Source organism: Mobula hypostoma, chromosome 26 (assembly GCF_963921235.1).
Source record: "Mobula hypostoma chromosome 26, sMobHyp1.1, whole genome shotgun sequence".
NCBI lineage: Eukaryota > Metazoa > Chordata > Chondrichthyes > Myliobatiformes > Myliobatidae > Mobula > Mobula hypostoma.
Genome location: NC_086122.1, coordinates 32,565,803 through 32,581,629, shown reverse-complemented (window position 1 = coordinate 32,581,629; position 15,827 = coordinate 32,565,803). Strand labels below are relative to the sequence as shown.

The 15,827-nt window shown below is 40.4% G+C and overlaps 1 protein-coding gene across 6 annotated transcripts in view; it reads right to left on the bottom strand.

Moving 5' to 3' along the window:
- LOC134338189 (homeobox-containing protein 1-like) overlaps positions 1-15,827 on the bottom strand; it is a 73,903-nt gene that overhangs the window by 20,509 nt on the left and 37,567 nt on the right. For 2 of the 6 annotated variants that reach the window (XR_010016164.1, XM_063033831.1), the window contains exons 8-9: positions 11,853-11,948; positions 10,678-10,772 (exon numbers count right to left, since the gene is read on the bottom strand). Coding sequence is in view for 5 of the 6 variants with exons in the window: in XM_063033831.1 (XP_062889901.1) it covers positions 10,678-10,772; positions 11,853-11,948 (191 nt within the window). In the remaining variant the exon portion in view is untranslated. Of the gene's footprint in view, positions 1-10,657; positions 10,773-11,852; positions 11,949-15,827 lie in introns of all 6 variants that reach the window. The other 4 variants (XM_063033832.1, XM_063033834.1, XM_063033835.1 and 1 more) reach the window with 4 other exon arrangements.

Below are 15,827 nucleotides of genomic sequence, written 5' to 3'. Positions count from 1 at the left end.
TGTCAGAAGAGCAGGAATGGGTGCAGGATATTCCGGGGTCTAAATACTTCACAAGGGACAGGGAGGAAGGTAAAAGAGGTGGGGGTGTGGCATTGCTAATCAGGGATAATATCACAGCTGCAGAAAGGCAAGATATAGAGAGATTGACTACTGAGTCAGCGTGAGTGGAAGACAGAAACAGGAAGGGAGCAATCAGTCTTTTGAGAGTATTCTATAGACCCCTCCCACCAATAGCAGCAGAGACAACGAAGAGCAGATTGAGAAGCAGATTTTTGGAAAGCTGCAAAAATAACAGGGCTGTCGTCACTTACTAATATTGATTGGCTCTTTCTTAGTGCAAAAGGTTTCAAAGGGGTGGAATTTGTTCGGTGTGACCAGGAAGGCTTCCTGACGGGCTGACTATAGGAGAGGCCATACAGGATCTGGTGCTTGGGTCCTAAGTCAGATCTCTCGGTGAGTGAACATTTCAAAGACAGTGAGTGAAGTACCCTGGCTTTTCCCATATTGTCTGCCCCTATCCCTCTCCAAGGCTATGGTAAAGTATTTAATTGAGGGAGAGAGAATTATAATGCTATCAGGTAGGAACTTGGGAGATAAATTGGGAACAGATGTACTCAGGGAACTGCATAACGGAAATATGGATGTTGTTTTGAGGGTTCTGAATGGGTTTGTCCCATTTGTCCCATGGGAGGGATGGTAGGGTGAGCAATATCTAGTGACGAGGAAGGAGGGACCGTACATACGGTTTGGGAAGCAAAGATCAGACAGGGCTCTAGAGGGTTACAAGATAGCCAGGAAGGAGCTTAAGAATGGAGTTAGGAAAGCTGAAAGTGAGCAGGACAATGCCTTGGTGAGTAGGATTAAGGAAAAGCCCGATGTATTCTACACATAATGTGAAGAAGAGAAGGATGACTAGAGTGAGGATAGGTCTGATCAGGGATAAACGTGCTGGAGGTAGGGGAGGTCTGTAACGAATACTTTGCTTCAGTATTCACCAGTGAGAGGGACCTTGAGATTTGAGAGGACAGTGTGAAGCATGCTAAATATGCTGGAACACTTCAATGATGTCAAGAAAGAGGATGCGCTGTAACTTTTGAAAAACATTAGAATAGGCATGTCCCTAGGTTTACTCCAGGAAAAGACTGTGGGAAGTGAGGGAAGAGATTGTTGTGCTGTTTGCATGATCTTTGTGTCCTCACTAGCCATGGAAGCAGTATCAGGATATTGGATGGCAGCAAATGTTATTCCTTTGTTCAAAAAAGGTAGTAGGCACAATCTTGGGAATAATAAACCAGTGAACCTTACATCTGTGGTGGGCAACCATTGGAGAGGATACTTAGAGACAGGATTTATGAGCATTAGAGAAGTATAGTCTCTATCCCAGGGATAGTCAATATGGCTTTGTGAGGGTCAGGTCATGCCTCATGAGCCTGGTTGAATTCTTCAAGGGAGTGACAAAACAAATTGATGAAGGTAGAGCAGTGGATGTGGTGTATATGGATCTTGGTAAGCACCTAACTGCCGATACTGTGCTACACTGTTCTGCATTCATATCACTTCTTGTCATTTTTGAGGATAATTTTGGCTGTGAATACTCAAAGTTTTTTAACACAAATATAAATACTACCAATATTAAATACCTAATACTATTTAAATATTAATAATACCAATTCATAAATATATATACCACCTGGTCCTGAATATAAATACCACCAATTGCTAGTTGAATAAAGAAATGTTAAATATTAAAAATTTGGCTTATCAAAAATATTCTCTGGGTGCTTTGTAATGTTTTGTGGTTAAATCAATGAATGTGTTGTTTTAAAAGGAACAGAAAAATAATCAGCCAAAAGTCTTCTTATAAATGAAATAATACCGTGGGGCGGCAGGTAGCATAGCATTCTAGCACAATGCTTTACAGTTCCAGTGACTCAGGTTCAATTCCCACAGATGTCAGCAATGCATTTGTACGTTCTCCCTGTGACCCCGTGGGTTTCCTCCGGGTGCTGTGGTTTCCTCCCACAGTGCAAGGGTGTACTGATCAGTACGTTAATTGATCATTGTAAATTGTCCCATGATTAAGCTGGGATTAAATCGGGGGTTACTGGACAGTGTGGCTCGAAGGGCCTATTCCACACTGCACGTCAATGAATGAATGACTGAATGAACAAGCAAAAGAATAAATAAATATCTAACAACAGGAATTCTGCAGATGCTGGAAATTCAAGCAACACACATCAAAGTTGCTGGTGAACGCAGCAGGCCAGGCAGCATCTCTAGGAAGAGGTACAGTCGATGTTTCAGGCCGAGACCCTTCATCAGGACTAACTGAAGGATGAGTTAGTAAGAGATTTGAAAGTGGGAGGGGGAGGGGGAGGGGGAGATCCAAAATGATAGGAGGAATGGAATTACTGAAAGGCACCTGAAAATTACAGTTTTCTATGTTAGTAATTACATGTTGTGGGAGACAAGCTTATTTAAGAATGCCAACCAAACCTTAAATATGTTTTTTATATGCAATTTGAGTTTTCAGGCATCCTTGTGCAAATATCTTCATTGATGGCCAATCCGATTCATCAAAACCAAGTACCATGAAAATTGGTTTCTGGCGAGTACCCGGGAGTGGATGTTAAGTTGTAAACAAGTGTTGCAGATTTGATACATACTGTGGTGAAACCATTACAGCTTCCATTTTTTTTAATAATGCTTGCCAGGCGCCTTAAACTATCAAAAGCATACATATTGTTTTCATGCAACACAAATACCAGTGTCTATTGTTGACCCTGCTTTATAACATTTACTCTATTAGAAATCATATTCATAAATTTCTAATAATTTGTAAAAACACAAGTTTTCAAACTGTGCACCTGCAAGTCTCTAATCAGAATCAGGTTTAGTATCACCGACGTATGTCGTGAATTTATTAACTTTGTGGCAGCGGTACAGTGAAATACATAATAATAGAAGAAAAAAACTGAATTACAATATGAACATATATACTAAATAGTTTAATTAAATAAATAGTGCAAAAAAATCAATCTAGATTGATTTTCATTCCAGTATGGTTCTGAACTCCAATCTACTGTAATAGGCTTTGGCTACATCAACAGAAATTTATGAATGGAAAATCATGTTTAACAGATCTGCTAGAGACTGTTATGACTGTAACTAGCAGATTACATAAAGGAGATCCTAAAGGTGTGGATCAGGATTTTCTGAAGGCCTTTGATTTTTTTTGCTTTCTGACAGTATGTTTTTCTGAAATCATAACCATATATAATATTTGAGCTACAGTGTGTGCTATACGCTGTTGGTAATGCTCCTTGGCCCGGAGGAACACCGTCTTGGTTGACTATATTCATGTATGATTGAATCATAATTAAATTTGAACTTGAAAATGCCACACAAGAAGTTGTGAAACAAAATTAGACACATGGGATGGGGGTAACATACAGGCATGGACTGATGATTAGAGAACTGTCAGAAAACACAAAACGAGTCAATTTTGTTTAGAAAAGCAGTGAGTAGTCGGATGCTGGAGCACCAGATGCTCACCATCTCTATCAATGATTTGTACATTCAAAGTTCAAAAGTTCTAAGTAAATTTATTATCAAAGTACATACATGTCACCATACACAACCCTGAGATTCATTTTCAACAAACCCACAATAGAACAATTACCATAATAAGATCAATGAAAGACTGCCCCAACTTGGGCATTCAACCAGTGAGCAAAAGACAACAAACTGCAAATACAAAAAGAAAGAAATACAGACTGTGGACTGTGTATACGGACATCAAGTTGATGCTACAAAGCTGAGCATTGAAAGCTGTGAAATGGGAGGATGCCGAGAGGTTTCAGATGATATGGCCAGGTTAAGCGAATGGGTGGTGATGTGAGAGATGGAATATGATGTGGAAACATGAGAGTTCTCCCACACAATTAGGTAAGATAGAAATACTATTTTGTTTAAAATGGTGGTGTTGCCCGGGGGAGTTACTGAAAGTCAATGAGAAACACTGCAATTAAGACAGCAAATGGTTCATTCCAAGATGTCCTGACAAAGGGTCTCGGCCCGAAACGTCGACTGTACCTCTTCCTAGAGATGCTGCCTGGCCTGCTGCGTTCACCAGCAACTTTGATGTGTGTTGCTTGAAATTCCAGCATCTGCAGAATTCCTCGTGTTTACTCCTACTCTATAGTGTCCTTGAATATCCCATTCTCCCTCCCTAATATGTGATATTCTTAACACAGAGAGTGCAAAGACTTGGGAGTGTGTGTTGTTGGGAATGGTACGTTCACCCTACAAGGCAAGATTAAGCAGATTGGACATGCACTACAAAGTGCATGACAAGTGTTCTTATTGAGACAGTCAGAGGTCAGATGAAACTTGCCTGGGTAGATGCAAGGATAATATTTTCATTAAATGTCTTTCTTCTTCTTTTGACTTTTAATGGAGGTTGGCAGGTCAGCTTAAAGATGTATTACCACCGCCAACTGGAATTGTGGAAAAAAAAACCTTGCTACTTCTCTTTCAAATGAAAGCTAAATTACCCCAAAAAGCCCTGTGATTTTAAGTAAAAAAAGATGATGCTGTCAGTTAAAGACATCCACAATTTAACAAAATTTTAAAATGAAAACCATCAACACCACCTTCCCCCTAGGATTGTAATGAAGCCTGCATTTGATTTCTTTCAACTTTACATGCTTCACATCGTAATAGTATATGTTCAACTGTTTCATAATGATGACAAGACCTACACAACCCAGAGTGATGCTTTCCAACAAGATACAAGGAATAATTAAGCATAGTTGCCCAACGTTAAGTTGTGTCAAATTCCTTCCCTTCATATGGATGTCTTCAGTGAGGATTGCAGCTTCAAAATAAGGGGGTCAGCCTCTCACAGTCCCAAGGCCCCCACAACACCCCATCCCCTCTACCCACCAACAGGATAATGCCTCTTTCTAATTCTCTCCACAACCATGCTGTGGCTTTGTGATACAAGCAACTGTCATTAAAGCCAAACTGGTATGACAGTGGTGTCCACATGTTGACGAAAATTTCAAGGATTCAGGAGCTGATGGTTTTGACTTATTTTCTAAGTCTTCCAGTAAGGTCAGTGAAACTTAACAGCAAGTTGCATTTAACAAATTAGTCAATGTCATTAAACAAAATATTGGACTAAATCATTAAAATAATTATTCATACCATGTGGACAAATTGATATCAAATTAATGATCCATGTTAGCTAAACTGCACAAAAGATCAGGACTGAGAACCCAAAGTGTGAAAAGTGATACAAAAAATGCAGAGTATGACACACCAGCGTGATTAAAGAAATAAAAACATCGGTCAAAGCTGTTAATCACTCAATTAGCAACTCCCCACTTCTCAAAACCGCAAATATTAAATATAGATCTCAGCGAAGAAGTAATCAAGTAAGGTGTTTGTGATTCAACTACACAGATTGAATATAATTGATTTGCGAATGTGATTATCGTAGCAGACTTCAGACTTGGACAAAATCAGTTTACGTGATTATTAACCAAAAGGAGATATTAACATTATTCAAATTTCTAAGTAAACTTTATTATCAAAGTACATTTGTCACCATATACAACGCTGAGATTTGTTTTCTTGTGGGCATTCAGAGTAAATACAAGAATCAAACAGAAAATAAGAAAACCAAGCAAAATAATAATAATAATAAATAAATAAGCAATAAATATTGAGAACATGAGATGAAGAGACCTTGAAAGTGAGTCCATAGGTTGTGGAAATAGTTCAGTGTTGGGGAGAGTGAAGTTATACCCTCTGGTTCAAGAGCCTGATAGATGAGGGGTAATAACTGTTCCTGAACCTGGTGATGTGAGTACCGAGGCTCCTGAGGCTTCTGTACCTCCTTCCTGATGGCAGCAGTGAGAAGAGAACATGGCCTGGATGGAGGGGTCTCTCATGTTGGGTGCTGCTTTTCTGCAAAATGTAGATGTGCCCAATGATTGGGAGGGATTTATTTGTGATTTTGGAGGCTGCTCCATTCAAGGGCATTGGAATTTCATACCAGGCCATCATACAACCAGTCAATATACTCTGCACCGCACCACTGTCGAAGTTTTAGATGATCTGCCGAATCTTCACAAATTTCTGAGGAAGTAGAGGCACTGCCCTGCTTTCTTTGTAATGGCACTTCCGTGCTGGGCAAAGAACAGATCCTCTGAGATAACACTGAGGAAACTGAAGGTGCTGAACCTCTCCACCTCCGAGTCCCCAATGAGGACTGGCTCATGGACCTCTGGTTTCCTCCTCCTAGAGTCAATAATCAGCTCCTTGATCTTGTGACAGTGAGCGAGAGGTTGTTGATGTGGCAGGTTTTCAATCTCCCTCCTTAATGTTGATTTATCACCATCTTTGATGTGGCCAATGACAGTGGTGTCATCAGTAAACTCAAATATGGCATTGGAGCTGTGCTTAAATAGAGCTTTAGTAATACAAACCTCCTTGCCCTGGTGTTGAGAGTGCAAACACCAAAGAGCAAAATGTTCAAAAGAATCTCTGTCCAGAGTAGTAGGGATTATAGAAAAAGTGATTACATTAGATCTTTTATTCCAGTTTCTTTGAGAATTCTTTACAATTTGCAGCAGTGATTGCATATCATTAATGAGGCATATTAAAATATATTTTTAAATAAGTAAGGAGGCATGGGATCCAAGGGGACATTGCTTTGTGGATCCAGAACTAGTTTGCCCACAGAAGGCAAAGAGTGGTTGTAAACGGGTCATATTCTGCATGGAGGTCGGTCACCAGTGGTGTGCCTCAGGGATATGTTCTGGGACCCCTACTCTTTGTGATTTTTATAAATGACCTGGATGAGGAAGTGGAGGGATGGGTTAGCAAGTTTGCTGATGACACAAAGGTTGGGGGTGTTGTGGATAGTGTGGAGGGCTGTCAGAGTTTACAGCAGGACATTGATAGGATGCAAACTAGGCTGAGAAGTGGCAGACGGAGTTCAACCCAGATAAGTGTGAAGTGGTTCATTTTGGTAGGTCAAATATGATGGCAGAATATAGTATTAATGGTAAGACACTTGGCAGTGTGGAGGATCAGAGGGATCTTGGGGTCCAAGTCCATAGGACACTCAAAGCTGCTGCGCAGGTTGACTCTGTGGTTAAGAAGGCATACGGTGTATTGGCCTTCATTAATCATGGAATTAAATTTAGGAACCAAGAGGTAATGTTGCAGCTATATAGGACCCTGGTCAGACCCCACTTGGAGTACTGTGCTCAGTTCTGGTCGCCTCGCTACAGAAAGGATATAGAAGCCATAGAAAGGGTGCCGAGGAGATTTACAAGGATGTTGCCTGGATTGGGGAGCATGCCTTATGAGAATAGGTTGAGTGAACTCGGCCTTTTCTCCTTGGAGCGACGGAGGATAGGAGGTGGCCTGATAGAGGTGTATAAGCTGATGTGAGGCATTGATCGTGTGGATAGTCAGAGGCTTTTTCCCAGGGCTGAAATGGTTGCCACAAGAGGACACAGGTTTAAGGTGCTGGGGAGCAGGTACAGAGGAGATGTCAGGGATAAGTTTTTTACTCAGAGTGGTGAGTGCGTGGAATGGGCTGCCGGCAACGGTGCTGGAGGTGGATATGATAGGGTCTTTTAAGAGACTTTTGGATAGGTACATGCAGCTTAGAAAAATAGAGGGCTATAGGTAAGCCTAGTAATTTCTAAGGTAGGGACATGTTCAGCACAACTTTGTGGGCCGAAGGGCCTGTATTGTGCTGTAGGTTTTCTATGTTTCTGTGTTTCTAAATTGATGACTAATGGTGGCATGGAAGCATTCTACAATCGACTGGGCCTGATAATGACCGGACATACCTGGGCCACATTGCACATTGCCCAGTGGTGGTAACTGTTGCAGCTATACAGGAAGTGATTAGTTAGGCCATGGCCTGTTCAGGATTACAGGTTCTAATCTTATTCTGTAAATTACAGAACAGTTTGATCTATTAACATTGAACCAATCAATGGGTGAATCTTTCAATACAGCATTCGCAGCAACGCCAGTACACATCCATATTATTCCATGGGTGTTGTCGGCAACTCGGTTGCTCCTTCTGCACACCGCTTGTGCCAGTGAAATCCTCATAGAAGGGACATCAAAAAACATCCATAACTTCCCAACCCTCATGTTTAACCGTGTGCAATTACAGCAATCCCATCCGCTAATGGGAGGTTGTGCATGGTGTTTTAATTTAATTCGAATGTTTTAAATTGTCTTAAATATGTGTTAATTTCTTAACCACTTTCCCAATGTGTTTTAAGAGATTTTTCATGTTCATGTTCAATAAAAGTGTCAGTTTTGACGACAAGTGTGGTTGAGGGCAAGATCTCGCTGTTCTGTGATTGTCAAAGCCAACTACATGTGCTAAGAGAGTCCCTACGCTTCACACCACCACACTGAAGTGCTGACAGCTGACACCTCAGCTATGCTGGAAGAAACAGCATGGCCAGGTGAAATTCTGCTCCACTGTGTCAGGCCAGTTGCTAAACTAGTTCTTTCCAAAACATCATCTGATGGAAGTAATTTAAAATGTCATTCGCCAGGGAAGTGGTGCAATGTATTTGAGTTCTATTCCATAAAAGGTCAGGATCTAAATGGTCAGATTATATTTTCAAGGTCCTCCAAATTGAGTACTATTTTTGATTTAAAAGTACCAGCCTACAGGACCAGATCGTGAAGAGTATCTGCCACCTCTCATTGTTTCACGAGGACCATTATTGAACATATGCAAGCAAAAACGAACAGAAACAGCGAATTCCACTCTTCCAGGAATATCAACAAAGCTATTGAATTTTTTGAATAATCCAGTAACTCTCACATTTTTTCTTGTGTCCATCAAATTGAATTTCATAATTTCCATGGCTGGAGGAGCATACAGTACGTCATAGTCAGTCATAGAAAAGTACCGCACAGAAATGGGCCCTTCAGCCCATCTAATACATGCTGAACCGTTTAAACTGCCTACACTGGGACCATAGCCCTACTATCCATGTACCTATCCAAACTTCTCTTAAATGTTGAAATCGAGCTTGAATGCACCAGGCAGCTCATTTCACACTCTCATGACCCTCTGAGTGAAGAAGTTTCCCCTCATGTTCCCCTTAAATTTTTTTTACCTTTCACCCTTAACCCATGACCTCTAGTTGTAGACCCAACCAACCTTCCGGAATGTTCAACAGTTATGCATGAACATCAACTTTTTTTTAAATCATGAAAGACGACACATTCCTCCAGACCTTGTGTCTAATTTTTACCATTATTCACTGTGTCGAGATCAGGAACTACAATCTTGTGCTTCTTTGGCCCAAGTATCACAGTTGCCATTTCCAATCCAACATGTTTCTGAAGATGTTAACATATGACACCAACTACAAGAACTTCTTCACTATTTTCATTAAAAATACATTCTCTCAGGTTTCTTATTCAATCCAACATCACCTCAAAACCAAAAGTCACTAGTCTACAGATAACGCTCAGCTCTGAAAACTGACATCATACCAGCGTGTCTTAAGGTTTTAAAATTGTACCTTGCTGTATTTTTGCTGGTTAAAAATACACATTTCCACCTTACCCAAGTTATTTCAAAGGTTTGCAATAAAAAAATAAATTATTTTATTTCTCCTCTAATTACCCTTCAAGTGCCGTGAATGCCAGAAACTCCTTGAACTGAAGTGGTTACAAACATGAACTGGAAGAGGTGTCATCTACTCGGTCAGCAAGGCTGCACCACTGATTTGACTGCAAACTCACTCCAGGTTCCAATCCACTGTACATTTGGTCATCTTTTATCCACAGTTTATCAGGAATCTATCTGAATCTCCACCTTAAAACTACTCAATACTCTCCTACCCACCACCCTTTGAGGAACAGGGTTCCAAAACTCACTTTGGAGAGAAAAACATCCTTGCTTTAAGTGGTCAACCCCTTGCAATCTCATTTCTATATTCTTACAGATGAAACATGTCTAAACCCCTCAGGACTGTGTACGTTTTAAACAAGAGCCATTTCTTTCTTCTAAACACCAGCACATACAAGCCATAAGACTTAAAGATATAGGAGCAGAATTAGGTCCTTTGGCCCATCGAGTCTGCTCTGCCATTTCATTATGACTGATCCATTTTCCCTCTCAGCCTCAATCTACCTTCTCCTCATATCCCTTCATGCCCTGTCTAATCAAGAATCTATCAACTTCTGCCTTAAATATACCCAATGACTTGACCTCCAAAGCCGCCTGTGACAACAATGCCCAACCTTTCCTTACAGGATAACCTGTCTATTCCAGTGTTTAACTTAGTGCATCTTCTCTGATCTGCAATAACATACTTTATGATTTTGCAAGTAGCGTAACAGTAACAGTTAAACATCTCTAAGAATAGTGTGAAGAATCACAGAATTCCTGTGAACCAAGGAATGAATGATTCCAGCTTAACCTTTAAATGAGATCTAATCAAACACTTTAGTCTGTCATTATACAAAAGGCAGATAAGTGGCATAGAGTAAACATTGATAATAAATTAATTATAACATATATTTATTCAACATTCCTGGTTTTAAAAAAAGGAAGATTTAAAGAAGTAACTTTTGTCGTTCTAACCTCTAATAGTCGTGACTCACTTGCTCACAGTAGTCGTTGACTTCAATGTCGTCACTATTGGAATGTCCACCAGGACTCTGCACGTCAATCCCGTGACTCTCCAGGATTGCTGCTTCTTTGGAAAGAAGATTGATCAGAAACCAAACTTAACTTTTGAAACAAAGACCCTTTAAAAATAAAATCAAATTCTGAATCTGTTAGAGTATCTTTTCTGATTTCATATAAGTGATAACTAGAGCCCTAGAGGTTCAGAGACCAATAACTTGGCCCTTCCGGTCGTCTTGGCTAAAAGAAAGTGCATCAGTGCAGACTGAACTTGGAACTTACGATTATCTACTTAAGATTTTTTTTTATCAACTGAGTTATTGCCTACCTCAAGCTTTTGTCTACAACTTGTTTAAGTTTGAAAGAAATAAAATATGACTTTCACCAAGAAGCTGTTGCTACCATGCAGCCATTTTTAACAATGGAGTCAGTTCTCACTAGAACAGCAAGTCTCACTTCACATCTCATTGGTGCAGTTTTGATTTCAGCACTGAATTGAATCTCTGTCTGATTTTGTAATGTCACAGCCTATATTTCACCTGAACATCAGTGGAGAACTGCTGAAACTACAGTGCTGCGCAAAAGACTTAGGCTCATGTAAAAAAATTCTGTAAAGTGAAGATGCTTTCAAAAGTAATGACATTAAAAGTTTCGAAATATCAAAAAAAATTGCCATTAAACAGTAAAAAAAAAATCAGTATTTGGTGTGTCTATCCTTTGCCTATAAAACTGCATCAATTCTCTTAGGTACACTGTCATGCAGTTTTACAAGAAAATTGCCTGGTAGGTTGTTCCAAGCACCTTGCAGAATTTGCCACAGTTCCTCTGCAGACTTTGGCTGTCTCGCTTACTTCTGTCTCTCCAGGTAACCCCAGACAGCCTCGACGATATTGAGATCAGGGCTCTGTAGAGGCCAGACCCTCCAAAACCATATTAAAAAATCTAGGGTGCCTATGACTTTTGTGCAGCGCTGTAAATGAGACCAAAAACTGAATACCTACTCCAACATTCAAACCCACAGAAAGAGGTGTGAAACAAGTATCCTATCACAGTAAAGTTTTCAAATAATACTCTGGTTGAGGTTTCAACCATTACAAAAAGTATTTATAATAAGTTGTCTTTAAGACTAATTGTTCGCTAATTGCATTACCTATGTTTGCTCTTCTCTTCATCTCCTTTCGACGATTGGCAAACCAGTTATACACTTTCAGAGGAGTAACTCGTTCAAATTCTGAAAGCTTTTTACCTGAGTAAAGAATACAGGGAAAGACAGCTATCAAAAGAAACATCACAGAATAAATGTACAAATTTAATACTGCAATTATCCATTGTCATCAGCTCTCTATTTTGTTTCTGAGGAATCAAACGAAGATAAGAATAGACTCATTGATTATTCTAAGGCTCCTCATTCATTAAGTATGTAAAGGAACCCACACTGAAACCATGAATCATCTAAAATTTCTCCTAGCTTCATGCTGGTGTGCACCAAACAGTCCTTCCAGGTGAAGCAACACTCCACTTGTGAATCTACGGAGGTCGTCTATTGTGTCCGGTGCTCCCAATGCAACCTCTTCTAGACCTGTCATAAATTGGGGGACCACTTCGTCGAGTACCTCCACTCCAACTGCCACAAGCAGGACATCCCAGTGGCTAAACATTTTAATTCTGATGCCCATTTCAGTCCATAAGGTGAGGAGCATTACCTTGTGTTCCATCTGGGTAGCCTCCAACCTGATGGCATGAATATTGATTTCTTCTTCTGGTAAACAAATTTCCCTGCCCTTCTCCTCTGTTCCCCACTCTGACCTATTTTTTCTCACCTGCCTATTACTTCCCCCTGGGTCCCCTCCTCCTTCCCTTTCTCCTGTGGTCTACTCTCCTAACAGATTCCTTCTTCTCCAGCCCCTGACCTTTCCCACCCACCTGGCTTTCAGCTAGCTTCCTTCCTCCCCACCCCCCACCCCCGCCACCTTTATATTCTGTCGTCTTCCTCCTTTCCTTTCCAGTCCTGAAGAAACTATCTATTCATTTCCACACATGCTGCTTAACTGCCGAGTTCCTCCAGCATTTTGTGTGCATTACTCCTCATCCATTAAGTGTGTAAAGGAACCCACGCTGAAACCACGAACCATCTAAAATTTCTCCTAGTTCCCGTTTGTGTCCTGAATATTCCTGTTTGCTGCACCAGCAAAAGCTCAACTAAAACTAGAACACTGACAGATATGTATTCTTTTGTTTAATCCAAAGCATGTTTGCACATCAGAGCTCAAAGGAACTTTGTCATGAATATTTTAGGAAACTTAAGTGCACATTAGCAAGTAGATCGAATTTAATCTTCCATCTTATTACTTTCTTCTGTTTACGATTACCGTACATAAAATCTTCATTCTTCCATAAACTACCATTTAACATAAGGCAGTCCCCAGACTACACTAGGTTGTCCATAAGCCAACTGTCCATTTTCTATTGTAACCCATATTGTATTGCTCTTTTAGCTTATTGAAAAATCAGCTACCTGTAATTAAACTAATGGAATACAAACTGTATCCAATCATTAATGAATACGACAAAATATTTTATCTCTATTAGACTAAAAAATACTTTTCAAAATATATTGGAGAATTTGCATTAAGTTAGATTAACTATCAAGTCAGTCATAAAGGAGCTTCTCCTTTATATCATATCATTGAACTGAAGATAGCAGTGTTATTGAAATCCTCAGCCAATCTTTCCAGTTCTCAGCACCCAAGATAGCAGATTGCAGATGTTTGCCCACATTTAATCCTTTGTGATAATATACATTTTTTGGAGTATTATTAAAAAAAAACATTCAGTGGTTAAAGAAATTTAAATGCATCTTTTGTGTTGGGAGTTCACAGCATCATGGTGGTGTAGTGGTTAGAACAATGCTTTACAGTAGCAGCGACCCGGGCTCATTTCCTGCCGCTGCCCATACGGAGATAGCTTGTTCTCCCTGTGACTGCACGGGTTTCCTCCAGGTGCTCCTGTTTCCTCCCACAGTCCAAAGATGTTCCAGTTCGTAGGTTAATTGGTCATTGTAAACTGTCCTATGATTAGGCTAGATTAAATCGGGGGATTGCTGGATGGTACAGCTTGAAAGACCAGGAGGACCTATTCTGCACTGTTATCTCAATAAATTTTTTAAAATTACGTCGAAGTTTTATATAACTACAATTTAGAGAGACATAAAGTGTATCTATTTCAGATACATAAAGTGTAAAAGAGAGGTAAGAGTGAATATCGGACCGCAGGGAAACAATGCTGAAGAGGGAACAATAGGGGACAATGAATTGCGGATGAACTGAATAAGTATTTTGCATCAGTCTTCACTGTGAAGGACACTAGCAATATGGTGGAAGCTCCAGGTGTCAGGGGTCATGAAGTGTGTGAAGTTACCATTACTAGAGAGAAGGTTCTTGGGAAACTGAAAGGTCTGAAGGTAGATAAGTCACCTGGACCAGATGATGTACACCCCAGGGTTCTGAAAGAGGTGGCTGAAGAGATTGTGGATTGTGGAGCCATTAGTAATGATCTTTCAAAAATCACTAGACTCTAGACTGGAAAATTGCAAATGTCACTTCACTCTTCAAGAAAGGAAAGAGGAAGAAGAAAGGAAACTAGACAATTTGACTTAAGTGATTGGGAAGATGTTGGAGTCGATTGTTAAGGATGTGGTTTCGGGGTACCTGGAGGCACATCATAAAATAGGACATAGTTAGTATAGTTTCCTCAAGGGAAAATCTTGCCCGACAAATCTGTTGGAATTCTTTGAAGAAACAACAAGCAGAATGGACAAAGGAGAATGATGACGTTGTGTACTTGGATTTTCAGAATGCCTTTGACAAGGTGCCACACATGAGACTGCTTAGCAAGCTGTGAGTCCATGGTATTACAGGAAAAATTCTAGCAAGGATAAAGCAGTGGCTGATTGGCAGGACGCAAAGAGTGGGAATAAAGGGAGCCTTTTCTGGTTGGGTGCTGGTGACTACTAGCGGTGTTCCACAGGGGTTTGTGTTGGGACAGATCCTTTTTACGTTATATGTCAAAGATTTGGATGATGGAATTGATGGCTTTGTTGCAAAGTTTGTAGACAATATTAAGACAGGTGGCGAGGCAGGTAGTTTTGAGGAAGTGGACAGGCTACAAGAGGACTTAGACATCTGATTAGGAGAATGGGCAAAGAAATGGCAGATGGAATACAGTGTCAGGAAGTGTACGATCATGCACTTAGGTAGAATAAATGAAAGGGTTGACTATTTCCTAAATGGAGAGAAAATACAAAAAAACTGAGGTGTAAAGGGACTTGGGAGTCCTTATGCATGATCCCTTAAAGATTAATTTGCAAGTTGAGTTAGTGGCGAGGAAGGCAAATGCAATGTTAGCATTCATTTCAAGAGGACTAGAACATAAAAGCAAGGATATAATGTTGAGATTTTATAAAGCACTGGTGAGTCCTTACTTGGAGTATTGTGAGTAGTTTTGGGCCCCTTATCTTAGAAAGGATGTGCTGAAACTGGAGAGGGTTCAAAGGAGGTTCATGAAAATGATTCCAGGATTGAATGGCTTGTCAAATGAAGAGCATCTGATGGCTCTGGGCCTGTATTCATTAAAATTTAAAAGAATGAGGGGTCGTCGCCGTGGCTATCCCTTGAGGTCGAGGATGATAGTCATCGTTCTGTTGATCTACTTATGGGCTCTCAAGTGGCTCAGGAGCATTTGATGGCTCTGGGCCTGTATTCATTAAAATTTAAAAGAATGAAGGGTGACCTCAATGAAACCTATCAAACAGTGAAAGGTCTTGATAGAGTGGATGAGAGGGTGCTTCCTATGGTGGGAAGACCAGAGGACATAGACTCAGAATAGAGGGGCATCCTTTTAGAACAGAGATGTGGAGGAGTTTCTTTAGCCAGTGGGTGGTGAATCTTTGGAATTCTTTGCTACAGGTGGCTGTGGTGGCCAAGACCTTATGTATAGTCAAGGCAGAGGTTGATATATTCTTGATTGATCAGGACATGAAGGAATAAAAGGAGAAGGCAGGAGATTGGGAGATTGGGGCTGGGGAAGAAATTAGATCAGCTGTGATGAAAAGGCGGAGCAGACTCGA